This window comes from Electrona antarctica (genome assembly GCF_951216825.1).
Source record: "Electrona antarctica genome assembly, chromosome: 6".
NCBI lineage: Eukaryota > Metazoa > Chordata > Actinopteri > Myctophiformes > Myctophidae > Electrona > Electrona antarctica.
In genome coordinates, this window is record NC_136811.1 from 41,893,396 (window position 1) to 41,907,183 (window position 13,788).

The 13,788-nt window shown below is 43.5% G+C and overlaps 1 protein-coding gene across 1 annotated transcript; it reads right to left on the reverse strand.

Moving 5' to 3' along the window:
* Positions 1 to 2,792: 2,792 nt before the first annotated feature.
* Positions 2,793 to 13,192, reverse strand: lyplal1 (lysophospholipase like 1). Its single transcript, XM_079504123.1, has 5 exons — positions 13,064 to 13,192; positions 9,855 to 9,954; positions 9,231 to 9,400; positions 5,930 to 6,045; positions 2,793 to 3,638 (listed from the first exon to the last, which is right to left on the reverse strand). Exons 1-5 carry the CDS (start codon positions 13,149 to 13,151, stop codon positions 3,402 to 3,404), a joined length of 711 nt encoding a protein of 236 aa, XP_079360249.1. The 5' UTR covers positions 13,152 to 13,192; the 3' UTR covers positions 2,793 to 3,401.
* Between the last annotated feature and the right edge of the window lie 596 nt (positions 13,193 to 13,788).

The window sequence follows — 13,788 nt, forward strand, 5'->3', positions numbered from 1 at the left end:
ACACACACACACACACACACACACACACACACACACACACACACACACACACACACACTGCAGTTTGCAGGGCCTGTGAGCGCAAAGTATAGTCAGTGTCAAGTTCAACACATACTGTAGGGATAAAACAGATGCTTGAGGTTAATATTTCCTCGCTGATGTCGAGGACAGGATGTTGCATAAGTTGTCAAATCCCAAGACAATTCAAAATGGCCTCGTTGGCACTATAAAAGCAGCTGCGCGCGCCGCCAAAGTGTTTTGGACCTCCAGTTTATATGTTGGACAGAGGACAGCCATGGACGTGAAGCAAAGAAAGAAGAAGAAAAAAACACGTTGTTGCAGCTCGATACTATGTTCAGTTTTTGTGTTCTTGTACTGTATGTTGTCTCAGCAGGGTTAGGCTGAGCTCACACGGTTAATGCAGTGCTCTATGCTTGTTGGATGAATGTTGTGTAGTGTCATGGCCGCCCCAATGCATTTCCAATGGAGGTCACATGGTTTGACACAACATTGTGTTGTATGAGGGGGAGGGGCGCTTTCAGCTGTGTTTCGACTGCGCCCCTCCCCCTCATACAACACAATGTTGTGTCAAACCATGTGACCTCCATTGGAAATGCATTGGGGCGGCCATGACACTACACAACATTCATCCAACAAGCATAGAGCACTGCATTAACCGTGTGAGCTCAGCCCTAACTCTTGTTACTTGATGCACAGTGCAGTGCAGGCCGGCTGCAGAGGCAGACGTATATGCTCTATGCTGCACATGCACGCACGCACCACTGGAAAGGATACTTCCATCTCCTCCTATCGGTGGTGCATGGATTAAAGCAAAATACAATCCTAATATGTAATTTTGTGAAACAGCGTGAAAAGGAGCCAACTCACACTAGCGCCATGTGTCCTACACACTTAACCCATTTTGGTGTTTCAAGCATTCTGTTATACTTTAGCTATTGAAAAATAGCAGATCTACAAGCTCATAGCGCGCCACTCTGCTATTTTTGAAAAATCGTAAAAATGCGGCACAAATCTTTGAATAGGTATATATTCTTTCAGAGGGAAAGTTTTTTTTATTTCGACGTCAGGCCTAAATGGGTTAACACAATATGCAAAATGGTGATGTTTTGGTATCCACACGGCTAACCAGGTGAAGAAATGCGGTTATGAAATATCTGAGATCGTTAGGGTTTTCTGGAAGACTGAAATAACTAATAACCGAAAATAGGCTATATCTACAAGCTCTTGCTGCAGGACTGCACTTCCATAGAAGACTCCAAATGACTGAAATCAGTCGTGGCGACTGAGAACTTTGGGAAGGCTTGGGAGAGCCTTCGTGACCTCAGTCACCTATCTCACTTCCTCTACTGTACAAACCCCCCCCCGCTTGCTCGGCCTCTTAGGGCATACATTAAAGTTAATTAAAGGATAGGGGCGTGGCGCGTGCCGTGGAATGCGAGTACGAGTGCACACACAGGCAGTTTTCCAAACAAACAAGGTACCGCCTGCGTCAGATACGGTATAGACTAGAGGCAGCTTTTTCTCTTAGTGCTTCATCCAGAGTGAGGAAAACACACACACACACACACACACACACACACACACACACACACACACACACACACACACACACACACACACACACACACACACACACACACACGCACACGCACACGCACACACACACAAAACGCTGGAGCGCAGGGGGCCGCAACGTTAACAGACGATCTTTAACTTACGTACATGGACATTTCCATCATTGTCACGATTCTCATTATTTTTGGCACCATGTCGCTCCCGCTCGCTCGTAATCCCCGTGCCGTGACCTTGGCCTGGAGCCGCTCTACAAGCTCTCACAGGGGAACATCCTGGCCACTTCAAGAACAACACAACCAAGAGTGTGTGAGTGAGTGAGTGTGTGTATGTGGGTCTGTGTGTGTGTGTTGGGGGGGGTACTAACCACTTCCTTCCAATAACCATTAATGAAGCGATGTGTGTTATGGAGCAGCGCTACTGAGCAAACAGTGCGGACGTCGGTCCAGACACATGTTCAACACATTTCCAACAAATTGATGATGGATTCTGAAACAAAAAAGGACACACACACACACACTGCACACACACACACACACACTCGCAGAGAAAGAGAGGAAGCATCAGAGATAAAGAGCTGTTTCTCAGCCCTGGCCAAACAGGAGTGCCAAACTAGACCGATTTAAGCTGGACAAATCCTGCTCTCTCCAGTGCAGGGTGTTGACTCTCAAGGCAAGGGCCTCTTGTGCTGTGAGCCTATAGGACGACGAGGTGACGTGAGACACACAGCGTTCCTATAGGACGACGAGGTGACGTGAGACACACAGCGTTCCTATAGGACGACGAGGTGACGTGAGACACACAGCGTTCCTATAGGACGACGAGGTGACGTGAGACACACAGCGTTCCTATAGGACGACGAGGTGACGTGAGACACACATCGTTCCTATAGGACGACGAGGTGACGTGACACACACATCGTTCCTATAGGACGACGAGGTGACGCGAGACACACATCGTTCCTATAGGACGACGAGGTGACGTGAGACACACATCGTTCCTATAGGACGACGAGGTGACGCGAGACACACATCGTTCCTATAGGACGACGAGGTGACGCGAGACACACATCGTTCCTATAGGACGACGAGGTGACGCGAGACACACATCGTTGTGCTGTGAGCCTATAGGACGACGAGGTGACGTGAGACACACATCGTTCCCACAAAACTGTGAGCTGGCACTCAGAAGGCTCGAAGCACTTATCCATCACTTTTACTGTTTTGTCAGCACAAGCCATACAGCAGGTGTTTGAGTGTGTGAATTGAGCACGAAAACATGTAATATAAAGCAAAAGAAGAAAAGAAAATCACACTCGTGTGAAGCCCACTGTATTTACATCAGCCAAATGACGTTGAAGGTCCATAGACTTGGATTGCAAACGATTGACGTCATAAGTGCTCTAAGCAAACAATGGAATATGCTTAACCCATTTTGGGCGGGAACCCCTTTTGGTGTTAGCATTATGTTATGCTTTAGCTATTGAAAAATAGCAGATCTACGAGCTCATAGCGCGCCACCGAGTGGCGCGCTATGAGCTTGTAGGTCTGCTATTTTTGAAAAATCGAAGAACGACTGACATAGAAACATAGCTTTTTCAGAAAACTGTCAGGATGTAGAAGACATTTTTAGAATCTGATCTCAGGTCAAATCCCATAGACTTGGCTTCCATATGACTTAATCTTCAAAAGCCATGCACTGGAGCGCCCTTCAAAAACAGGTTTATTGCCAAGCTCACAAAGCCATGGTGCCGAAATACCAGGGAGGTAGAATCTGTTCTTGTGAGGATTGGTCATTGGTCAGGGACCTTAGGGTCCGTCCGGTGGCAGCTTGGCGAGGATCCAGGAACGCAGCAGCTCCATCTCGGGCCGGGACAGCTGGTGGTACAGTCCAGGGATGGAGTGGAAGGTGGCGGCCATGCCAGCCTTCCGTAGCACTGACCACGTCTCCTCCCCCCACTGGTGAAGCACCAGGTCATCTTTGGTCCCGTGGCACTGGAACAGCTCAGGAACGGACTGTCCAGCGGCGACCCTCTGTTCCACAGCCTTGGAGGGGACACAACAAATTACCAGTGGTGGAAAAAGAACTCACTCATTTTTGACTTAAGTAAAAGTACCAATACTGCAATATAGAAGTACTCCGTTACAAGTAAAAGTCCGGAATTCAAAATTAGTATCGACATCAAAATGTACTTAAAGTACAAAAAAGTAGTCATTATGCAGAATGTTCCATTTCAATGTATAAAAAAATGTTTTGAAAATAACAATCTATCACAACGCATTGTGAGCTTGTAGATCGGCTATTTTCAAATGGCCGACAAATGTATATGGGGCTGAAGTGGTTAATGTATGTTTTGTAATAATTAAAATCTACAAAGTAACTAGTAACTAAAGTTTTCAAATAAATGTAGTGGAGTAAAAGTACAATATTTTCCTCTGAAATGTAGTGGAGTAAAAGTAAAAATACTGGAAATCGGAAAGACTCAAGTAAAGTACAAATACCTCAACATTTTACTTAAGTACAGTACTTAAGTAAATGTACTTAGTTACTTTGCACCACTGAAAATTACCCCTAAATATTACTATTACAATCCTGAATGTTACACACCGGCATTCCGAAGCACGCTATTTCTAACTAACCCTGTCCCACAAGCGGAAGCCACGTAGTCGGAATGGCTGTGCGTCGGAATGCCACCCAACTCCGAGAGGGTACAAGTAGTAACCAAATGTACCCTCTCAGAGTTGCAAATGGATAATAGAAAAGTATCGCAAGTGATATTTATTTGTTAAAATAACCTGATCATCCCGGCCTTTTCACTCATATGGATATGAAGCATCGACTGAAGGTGGAACTGTACAAATATACCCAAAGAGTAACAAAATAAGCGTTAGAAACGATTCAAACAACCCAGAGACTACATTTCCGGGTAGGCAGGGTGGCTGCATCTGCCCGTCGCACAACAGAAACCAAAAAATTACGTTTATTTTAATTTTAATGTTTCGTGGTTAGTACGAGTCGAGTCACCACCAGTTGAGCTTACGTCAACGAGGAATCTCAGGAACGCAATGTGTTGACAGCTGGGCATGACGTATATTAGCAGCGACATTGCCTTCATATGTAGTTTCAAGGCTTTTGCGGCCACATTAATTCAATTTTCTCCAGAAACTGTGCTGTATCAAATATGAATGGACATCATTAACGACGCACAGCCACTCCCCTGACAGAAAGGCCGGGATGATCGGTTTATTTTTCAAACACAGTTCTTATATGAAGCGACCTAAAATCGCCCTATGGAGATTTCACTGCAAATAAAAAAATACATGAACCTGTGTATAGGCGCCCTCTACTGAAAGTGACGTCAGACTTCGGTGCTCTAGAGCTGAGGTTCAGGAGCAGGACCACACCTCCAGTACACCTCCTATTTATAAAGGCCCATCTAACCCACGGTTCCCCCTCTGTTCTCATTTTTGTCACCCCTACCCCCACCCTAATTCTCATACTACTCCCTCTCTAACCTCCCCCCCCCCCTTTTTTTTGAGTGGTGCAACCACTCCAAGGAACAGCAATGTCCGTCCTAATCTATGTGACTATGTTTAGAGTACCAGTAGGGGCAAAAGTGGCGCTGTTGTGCCAGAAACAGAGAGAGAGTGTGTTGCACAGTTGCCTGCTAATTACAGAGAGAGAGAGAGAGAGAGAGGCAGGGGGAGAGGGGAGTTACACCACTCAGTTCACACGGGTGTGATTATTTCTTTTACAGGTCCCTGATGGGAGTTCGTCGTGCCTGGGAGGAGCCATGGCGGATCCCCGAAGCCTCCCCACCTCGGCTTAAATACCCCACGACCAACCGGATGGCCAGATGACCCGGCGTGGCACATCTTCATTTGTTTACTGTTCTTGGTTATAATTGATTCATGAATAAAGTTCGTCAAACATCATTATTTGTTGGTGTGGTCCTCCTTGATATAGTGAGTGTTTATTCTGCAACAGGCGTCTCCACATCTCTCCCTCTCTTTAGTAAACAGAAAATACGCATTCACGCCGGGACGGCAATTTGATCCAATCAAGAGAGAGAACTCATTCAGGATGCAGGATAAACGCATGAAATTGGAAGTGATGAAACAAAAAGTAATACTGAACAGCCTGTAGCAACGATTACAGTCGGGATATATAGGGCTTTAGCTTTTTAACAAAACAAAAGAATCACTTACACCGCCTTCAACGCAGAGGATCGAAGTTTTGATTGAATACTTTATTAGAGGTACATTTAGGCTAAAAGTAATAAGTAAGAGCAAAATGGCTGCCATCTGCATGGTTTATGTGTGGGCTTGAGGTTCACCTGAAAAGCGATGGAATCCTTATTGAGGAAGCTGGACAGAGCGTACACTCCGGCGACATCTGGGTGATACCGGCACGCCAAATGGAGGGCCATGGCTCCGCCCATTGAGAAACCCCCTTTGATGAATGGAATACAAAAAAAATTAAAAATGCTTATTTTGTTTACATTGTGTGTGAGACAAAACAGGAGGTATAGGACTGTAAACTACATTATTCTCCATATCGTCATATCTCTGGTGGAAACCTCATATTTCCAAAACTGTTACTTTCAGGATTCAAATAAAAAAAAAACTGCAAAAGTAGCAGATCTACAAGCTCCAAACGAGTCGCTTCACACTGCATTTCAAGCTTGTAGATCGGCTACTTTTGATGATCCCGTAGTGTGATCAAGTAGGGCGTTCATTTACAGAAAAATGCTGAATGTTTCAATATTGAGATAAGACGTTTCTGCCCCAACAGCGACAAAATATATATATATATATATATATATATATATATATATATAAACAGTAGCTCACTCGTGGCACTTAAAAGTTCTCAGACGTGGAAAATTCTCTCTTCCTTAAAAGAAAAGAAAAAAACATTAAAATGAATAGGACTCCTTAGTTCCACATCATCAGCTTTTTCGTTCCTTTTGGACCAGGCACCCGTTCACGAGTCTGTCCTTAATCTTACACATCTGGGTAGATCTGGGCACACTGTGTACATCTGGGAAAGAGTGCAAGTACCCATCATCCTGTCAGAGGGGGCAGAGGGGAGAGAGAGAGAGGTGGGGGTACAGGAAAGGTGGAACTCACATGCTCAAACCAGTGTATTAAAGAAAAAAAGTACCGACATCCATGGGATTCCTAAGCCTGCTTTATACTTCAGTTCAGTTCAGTTTTATTTTGGTCATAAAAAATAAAAACATTACTTGTATTCATTTCGTCGTGTTTTTTTTTACACTTTCTTTTTTTTTTAACTTTACTAACTTTTTTACTTAGTCATATGATGGCGTCTCATGTGGAAAATATACGATTTGCAAGCTCACACAATGCATGAGCTTGTAGATCAGCTATTCTTGGCACGGGACACCGCCATACGACTAAGTATGAATTTGACATTTCTGTGTCTTTCTTTAATGGTTTCCCTCTGATTTTTTATCATCGCTGTAGTGAACCTAAGCCCCCCCCAAATACACACAGCATTCTCTGTACCGATGTGTTCTCTGCATGTGTGTCAATATGTTTGAGCCAAGTTGTGTAAAATCACTTTGTGTATGCGATACCTTTCTTTTACACCAGGCCTTCCCAAATATTTAAAATTGGTGTCTCCTCAGGATAGGAAATATTACACTTTTTGTGACTTTTTCCCCATTTTCTTTAAAAATATATATTTTTTGTTTCTTGTATGAAAGTAAAAATGTACTGGCGACTCATATAAAACGGGTCTGTGGCCCAATATGGGTCGTGACCCTATGTTTGGGAAACACTGCTTTAGACAGTTTCCTGTGGACTGATGCCTCCAAAGAGAGAGAGAGAGAGAGAAAAACATCAACACACACACACACACAAACCCGCAATCCCGGCCCCCTAGAAAAAAAAACTTTTCCATGGAAAGCTCTGGCACTTGTCAGTCCGTCAGCCCGGGGAAGTGGACTCTGGGTACGGAGCAGTGCGTTTTCTCCAGCATGCAGAGTGACTCCAATGAGTATTTATAGTTAATGACAAAATGTTATGATTTAGGAAGATAATATTTCAGCAGTCTCCCAGGAGCATGTGTTTTTTGAATCACTTTCTCTGGAGCTGAGTTCAGGGGCTTTTCTGGCCCTCTACACTGAAGCCTTTCACACAAGCCTTCTCTCCTTTTTTCACTCCCCCTCTCAACTATTTCTGTATATTTATATATTTCGGGGCTTGTAGGTTAACCCTTTTCCCAGTGCTCCCAGCGGTTTCCCCTTTCATGCACGGCAATCATTTGCTGTCTTTACACTGACATTAAAACGCATGATGCCCCCCCCCCACATTATTTCCTGTGGGAACTCTTACCTAAGTTCAGCCATAATGTTTACAACACTTGACGCGCGCGGTTCCATTTCATTGTTATTTATATGCGAACTTGATAACCACAATATTGAGGAAAAAGCTTTTCAGGACCTGAGAATCTCCCTGAAATAACCCCCCCACCCCCCTTTGTTCGTAATTGGCAGCACATGAAAGGATACGGTAACCTGATAAGTTGCATTCTTCATTTTATATCGTGATAGTGGGAGTTAAGAACACCAAAGCTACGATGAACTGAGGTGTATGAGAGAGAGAGTGTGTGTGTGTGTGTGTGTGTGTGTGTGTGTGTGTGTGTGTGTGTGTGTGTGTGTGTGTGTGTGTGTGTGTGTGTGTGTGTGTGTGTGTGTGTGTGTCTGTGTGTGTCTGTGTGTGTCTGTGTGCGTGTGTGCGTGCATGCGTGCGTATGTGTTAGTGTAGGGAGGAAAAGAATAAGAAGGAAAAAAGCAGTATGGAAGAACAGAGCCAAGGATCAACTGTGAGAAAAAATGAGAGAGAAAATAAGAGGTTGGGGTGTGCAGAAAGGCAGAGTTGAATAATACATTTAAAAAAGGTGACATGGCTACAGAGCTAGCTACCGAGTCTATACAATAGAAATAGAGTGCGGGGGCGCCCGCTGGCCTAGTGGTCCAGGCGCATGCCACATATAGGCTCTGGCCTGACAGCGCATCGCGTGTTCGAGTCCCGCTCATGACGACTGTTGTGATATTAGCCCATGCACAGTACATCTTAGTCTATGTACTTGAACTTGAGATACAGTGTACTTGATATGTATGGTGTACTGCCGGTACTGTAGCATTCTTTATAGATAGGCTACGAGAGACATCTAGGCGACAGCAAGGTCAGCCTTGCTGCAGTAGGCACGTTCTTCTGTCTCATATCTTATTGTTACGTCATTATGATCCAGCACTATATATGTTTCATGTTTGTGTAATAAACTTTGTGAACCTTAGCGTGATACTGTCTCGTGTCTCGTTAATTTGTTCTCCCGGGTACCCGCCGGCCGCCGCCGTAGTCGCCGTACCAAAGTAGTACTTCAACAGGATTGTCACACACCACCCAGCCTGCACACACTACCTGTCTGTCAACCCAGACGAGGGTCCCGTACTTACATTACAACAACGACCTTTGCTGCATGTCTCTCCCTCTTTCCTGTCTATCATCACTTGTAACTATCAATAAATGCAAAAGGCCAAAAACAAATATTAAAAAATAAATAAATAAAAATAGAGTGCGGTGCAATACAGACAGAGAGAAAAGTACCGATGATCATCCTGTGTTTGGGCACCCCAGCCTTGAGCTCTTCTTCAATCACAGCCCCCAAGGTGCTGCACATTGAATCTAAGGACTCCAGGTGCTCAGGACAGTCTTGCGAGATCTTGAGACGATCGAACCACACAGTGGACAGTGCCCCTCGCATCGGTGTGTATGGCCTGAGAGATTGAGACAAAGGCAGACATTGGCTTTTACAGAGTCATAAATGTGGAAAGCACTGGCAGACTTGTTTAATGATTACATTTGTGACAAAGTAGCCTACTCAACCCCAGTACTTGAGTCAACAAGTTGAGTTTCATCAAACTTAAGAAATTGTTCAGTATGCAAAAGTACATATTACAAAGTAACATTTTCTTTTTAATATCAATGTATTGCTGTATTCAAATCCCACCATAATAATTATTTGAAACCATTTATAATGTACCTTTTCCCTACAATGTAGTGGAGTCAAAAGTACAATATTTGTCTTTGAAATGTAGTGGAGTGAGTCATGTCAAGTATTTATATATAAAATAACAGATGACAGTACACAAGTAACAGTACACAGTCCACCACTGCTAGAAAAACAAGACATGGAAGGTTGTGTCTGGGGTGAGATGTAAAGTAACCTACCTGGCTGGAGCAGTGGGATAAATGACTCGTATATGAGAGAATGCCAATTCTGGGGTAATAACATCTCGTACCCAGGCTCGCAGTCCCTGTCCAGTATCGCCTAAAGTTGGAAAGGAGATTTGTTTAGAAGTGGAGGATGGATGACCACTTTACCAGTGCTAGGGGCGGGCTGATATGTACAACACCAGAAATCACAATATAGAGACTATTGAGCTTTCACAAAATACTCACACAATGAGATTCTTCATGAATAAATAAAATACATACTGTTTCTGATCTATATCTGTGTGGGTGCATGTTTCGGCATTAACTTGTGCAGTGTCTGACCAATTGACCATTATGGAGACCGCGAACATCCTGCCAGCAAGGTGGTAACTATTTCCCATTGACAGCCCATACATCCAATCTGATTGAATTAAACAACATCAAACTCACCAATATTGCAGCTGTACGAAAAGCTTGAATTATCCTCTTTCTATCTCTTTCTGAAATCCATGGTAGATATGTTATGAGCTACTTCCTGTCAAGAAATTCCTTGCAGGTGATTATTTTCTTTTAAGTGTTGAAGTTTGGAAGCGCTCGTTTCCAGTAAAGCAACCCCCTGCTTCCTCCTGCCTCCTGTAGCTCATAGCATGTCTACAGTGGATTTTTATGAAACAAACTTTGCAGATAGAAAGCTTATCGTACAGCTGCAATGTCGGTGAGGTTGACATTATTTAATAATTAATACAATCAATGGGATATTGCTTCTAGTTACAGTTGCTGGCAAGATGGTCTGCATATGATATGGTCAATTGACCTCAAACTTGGCATGTGTGAAGCCAGTACAGAGCACAAATCGATTCACCAAAAATAGCAAATGCATTGCAATGCTTACAGATCAGCTATTTTTGGCGAACGTCCCCTCCCCCCAAAAGAAATAGGGATGGTGGGGGTTCAAGTGGTATAACAAAAGTAGCATTTTGAGTTTAAGCATATTTTGATTATTAATCATGATTCATGACGACATTTTTATTAGAGATGTGCCGATACTGTATCGGTATTGGAAAAGTATCGGTATCGGCCCTTATTTGTCATATCGGGTCATATTGGTATCGTTTGCTTTCGAGTTGCCCAAACTGCAAGTGCACATTTGAGTGAGGAGTCTGCTATAATATAGCTAGCCTATAAACACAACACGTGATCACAACACTGGTATCGGTACTCAATATCGGTATCGGCTAACACAGAAATTGTGGTATCGGGATCGGATCGGATCGGGAATGAAAAATCAAGACTAATTTTCATGTTGTGATATGTCATTTTCATATCATCCCATCCCTGGGTGGTCTACTAATAACTAAGTGGGTAAAAGCAATAATAGACCAACTAGAACAGTGGTTTTAACCTGAGATCAGATTCTAAAAATGTCTTCTACATCCTGAAAGTTCTGAAAAAGCTATGTTTCTATGTCAGTCGTTCTTCGATTTTTCAAATTTGTCAGAAACGTAATGTAGTAACGTTTGACCTGGGAGACAGGGTTGGCTGTATTGCTGTTGGTACCCAAGGAGAGATAACAGGCAAATGTTGATCAAAATAACAATTATTTTACATTCTCTAATTCTGTAGACTTCTTGTAAATTAAGTAATAAAGATGTTTAACGATAATGTAACTCTTGAGGGTAAAATGAAATCTGGTTTTATTTTACTCTCTCAAGAGTTAAAGATCCATAAGGGTCCATTTGGATTTGGTTACCAACTTTTAATCATTTAGCTGGGGACCACCTGGAACCCCCTCATGGACCACTGGTGGTCCCCGAACGGACCACTGGTTGAAAACCACTGAACTAGAACAGTAAGATCTAAAAAGAGTTCTGCTTGTCTAAAAAGAGTTGGGGGAGTGGGTGGGAGAGGACAAGCAAGCTGTATCTGTACATGTCTGTATTGTCTATTGTGTACGGTCTCTGTGTAACTGCTACTACTGTACCAGGGAAAGACACTTCATGTTATTACACAAAATTAAAGACACATTTCTACAGAGAGGCCTTTTTAAGCCCCAGAACTCTGATAGTGTTATATTTGTGTCTGTAATTGTTGTGATGTTTATGATTGCTTGGTTGTTTTATTTGATATTGTTAAGCAAAAAGGTGCTTATTACAATGTTCAACCCTAACCAGTGCTATTATTACTTCCCACCATGGCATGTCCCATGCACACTAATACGTTTAAAGACTAGTAGACAACGCTAGTCCAGTGGTTCTCAAAGCAGATGCGGGGACCTACACGGTTCTTGAGGGGACCCCTAGCAGAATTTGTTAATCTAGCATCAAAATCTTTCAACTACGAGCCCCTATCGGTCGGGTCGGGAGGGGTGTGGCACTCTGAAACACAGGTGTGTTCGGTAGGCACACTGACCGCACTGTCAATACTTGAACTAATAGGTGAGTGTGCTCCCGGTGTGCAACCGTGTGTTTTCCGAACGAACGAGAAAAATAGCCTGGGGCCGGGCGCTCGGATAAAAATGCCTTTTATTAAACAACACGGAATGCAGCAAAGCTAATCACTGTCCCAGCAAATTCCTAACACCCGTGGCCCACATAGTGAGTACTTTATATTTGAAATCTGAATGTTTATGTACAAGTCTTCAGTGTAAATGTAGCGATCCCGTAAAACTGGCTTAAGTTGCCAAACATGACAGTCATGTTTCAGGGCTAGGACTCTGCATCTCCTGAGTTAGAATGATAGCCTATTTATAAACATTGCTTGGTGTGGATTACAGTCAGTCATATAATATAGGCCTACTAGAGATCTTGTGTCAGTTTTGACTATATTGTTTGACACGAGCTTAACATTTTTCAGGCTTCTCTGAAGTGTACCATGTACAAATGGACACTCTTGACATTTGTACACAGTACACACTCAAGTTAATTATTATGGGGGTCCTTTGAGTTTGAGAACCACTGTTCCAAGATATTAAACACAGCTCCACCTGACCACATAATGATCCCCACTTGTCTGCAACAGTACAGTGCAGTGCAGTGCAGTACAGTACAGTACAGTACATTGCAGTACAGTACACAACAACACGTGTATGCCTGCATGTCTCCACTCTCCTCTGCAAAAAGTCGTAGTATAGCCGGATAGATAGACCATCAAACAACACACACACTTCTACTTTTCCCACTAAATAATCACACGTTTCATATTAAAAAGCTATTGCTGAGCAGCACCTGAGCCGTGCAGGAAGATAACCGACGCGGTGTGCTTCCCCGTCGGCGACACGGCGCACTTTTGAAGCCTCTGCACGGAGGCAGCCATGACACTCTGCTGCTGCTGCCGTCTGTGACGCGAGATGGTGCGTTCACAGTACACGGGACAAGTGTAAAAGATGCAGTCTGCCATTCATTGTCAATGGAAGCCAGCGACATGACGTTGCAAAGACGCAATGATGCATGCATGTAGCTGCTCCTAAATCAACTCGCAACGCGTCGTTGCGTCTGCCCGTGTGAACGCAACAAGGGACACTGGGAGTGCACGCTTCATCGATGTGATTGGGTGAAGCAAAACTGCGTCGTTTTACTCTATCCCTATGAATACTGATCTTGGGGGAAAGAAGCAAAACTTGCATTTTCCTGTATCTAAAATATAAATAATATTTTGTATTAATCTCAAATTTACGCAATAAGGTTTGGCACCATTCAAACGTGCTGATAACGGATGATTTCGCCGATTATATGGGGTGATACCAGTCGAATGGGGTGCAGCAGGCCTGCTGTACATTTACAAATGATGCATGTGTATTTTCTTCTTACTTTTAGGAGTATAGGCCTATCAGGCCAGGTTACACCATTTGCTTATTTTAGGACCAACAAAAGCCAGTGAGCTGGGTTCCTATGTGTAGTGACTAAGGAATGTCTGGATCTGAATATCTGTTTAAACACATTTAAGGGTCTTA

Bases quoted from the DNA above. Each gene is read 5' to 3' on its own strand.
- lyplal1 (XM_079504123.1), bottom strand. From the start codon at position 13,151: ATGGCTGCCTCCGTGCAGAGGCTTCAAAAGTGCGCCGTGTCGCCGACG. The intron at 6,046-9,230 runs GTACTTTTCTCT...CATTCATCAAAG, and splicing joins CAAACACAGGATGATCATCG to GGGGTTTCTCAATGGGCGGA. The intron at 3,639-5,929 runs GTGAACCTCAAG...GTCCCCTCCAAG, and splicing joins AGGATTCCATCGCTTTTCAG to GCTGTGGAACAGAGGGTCGC.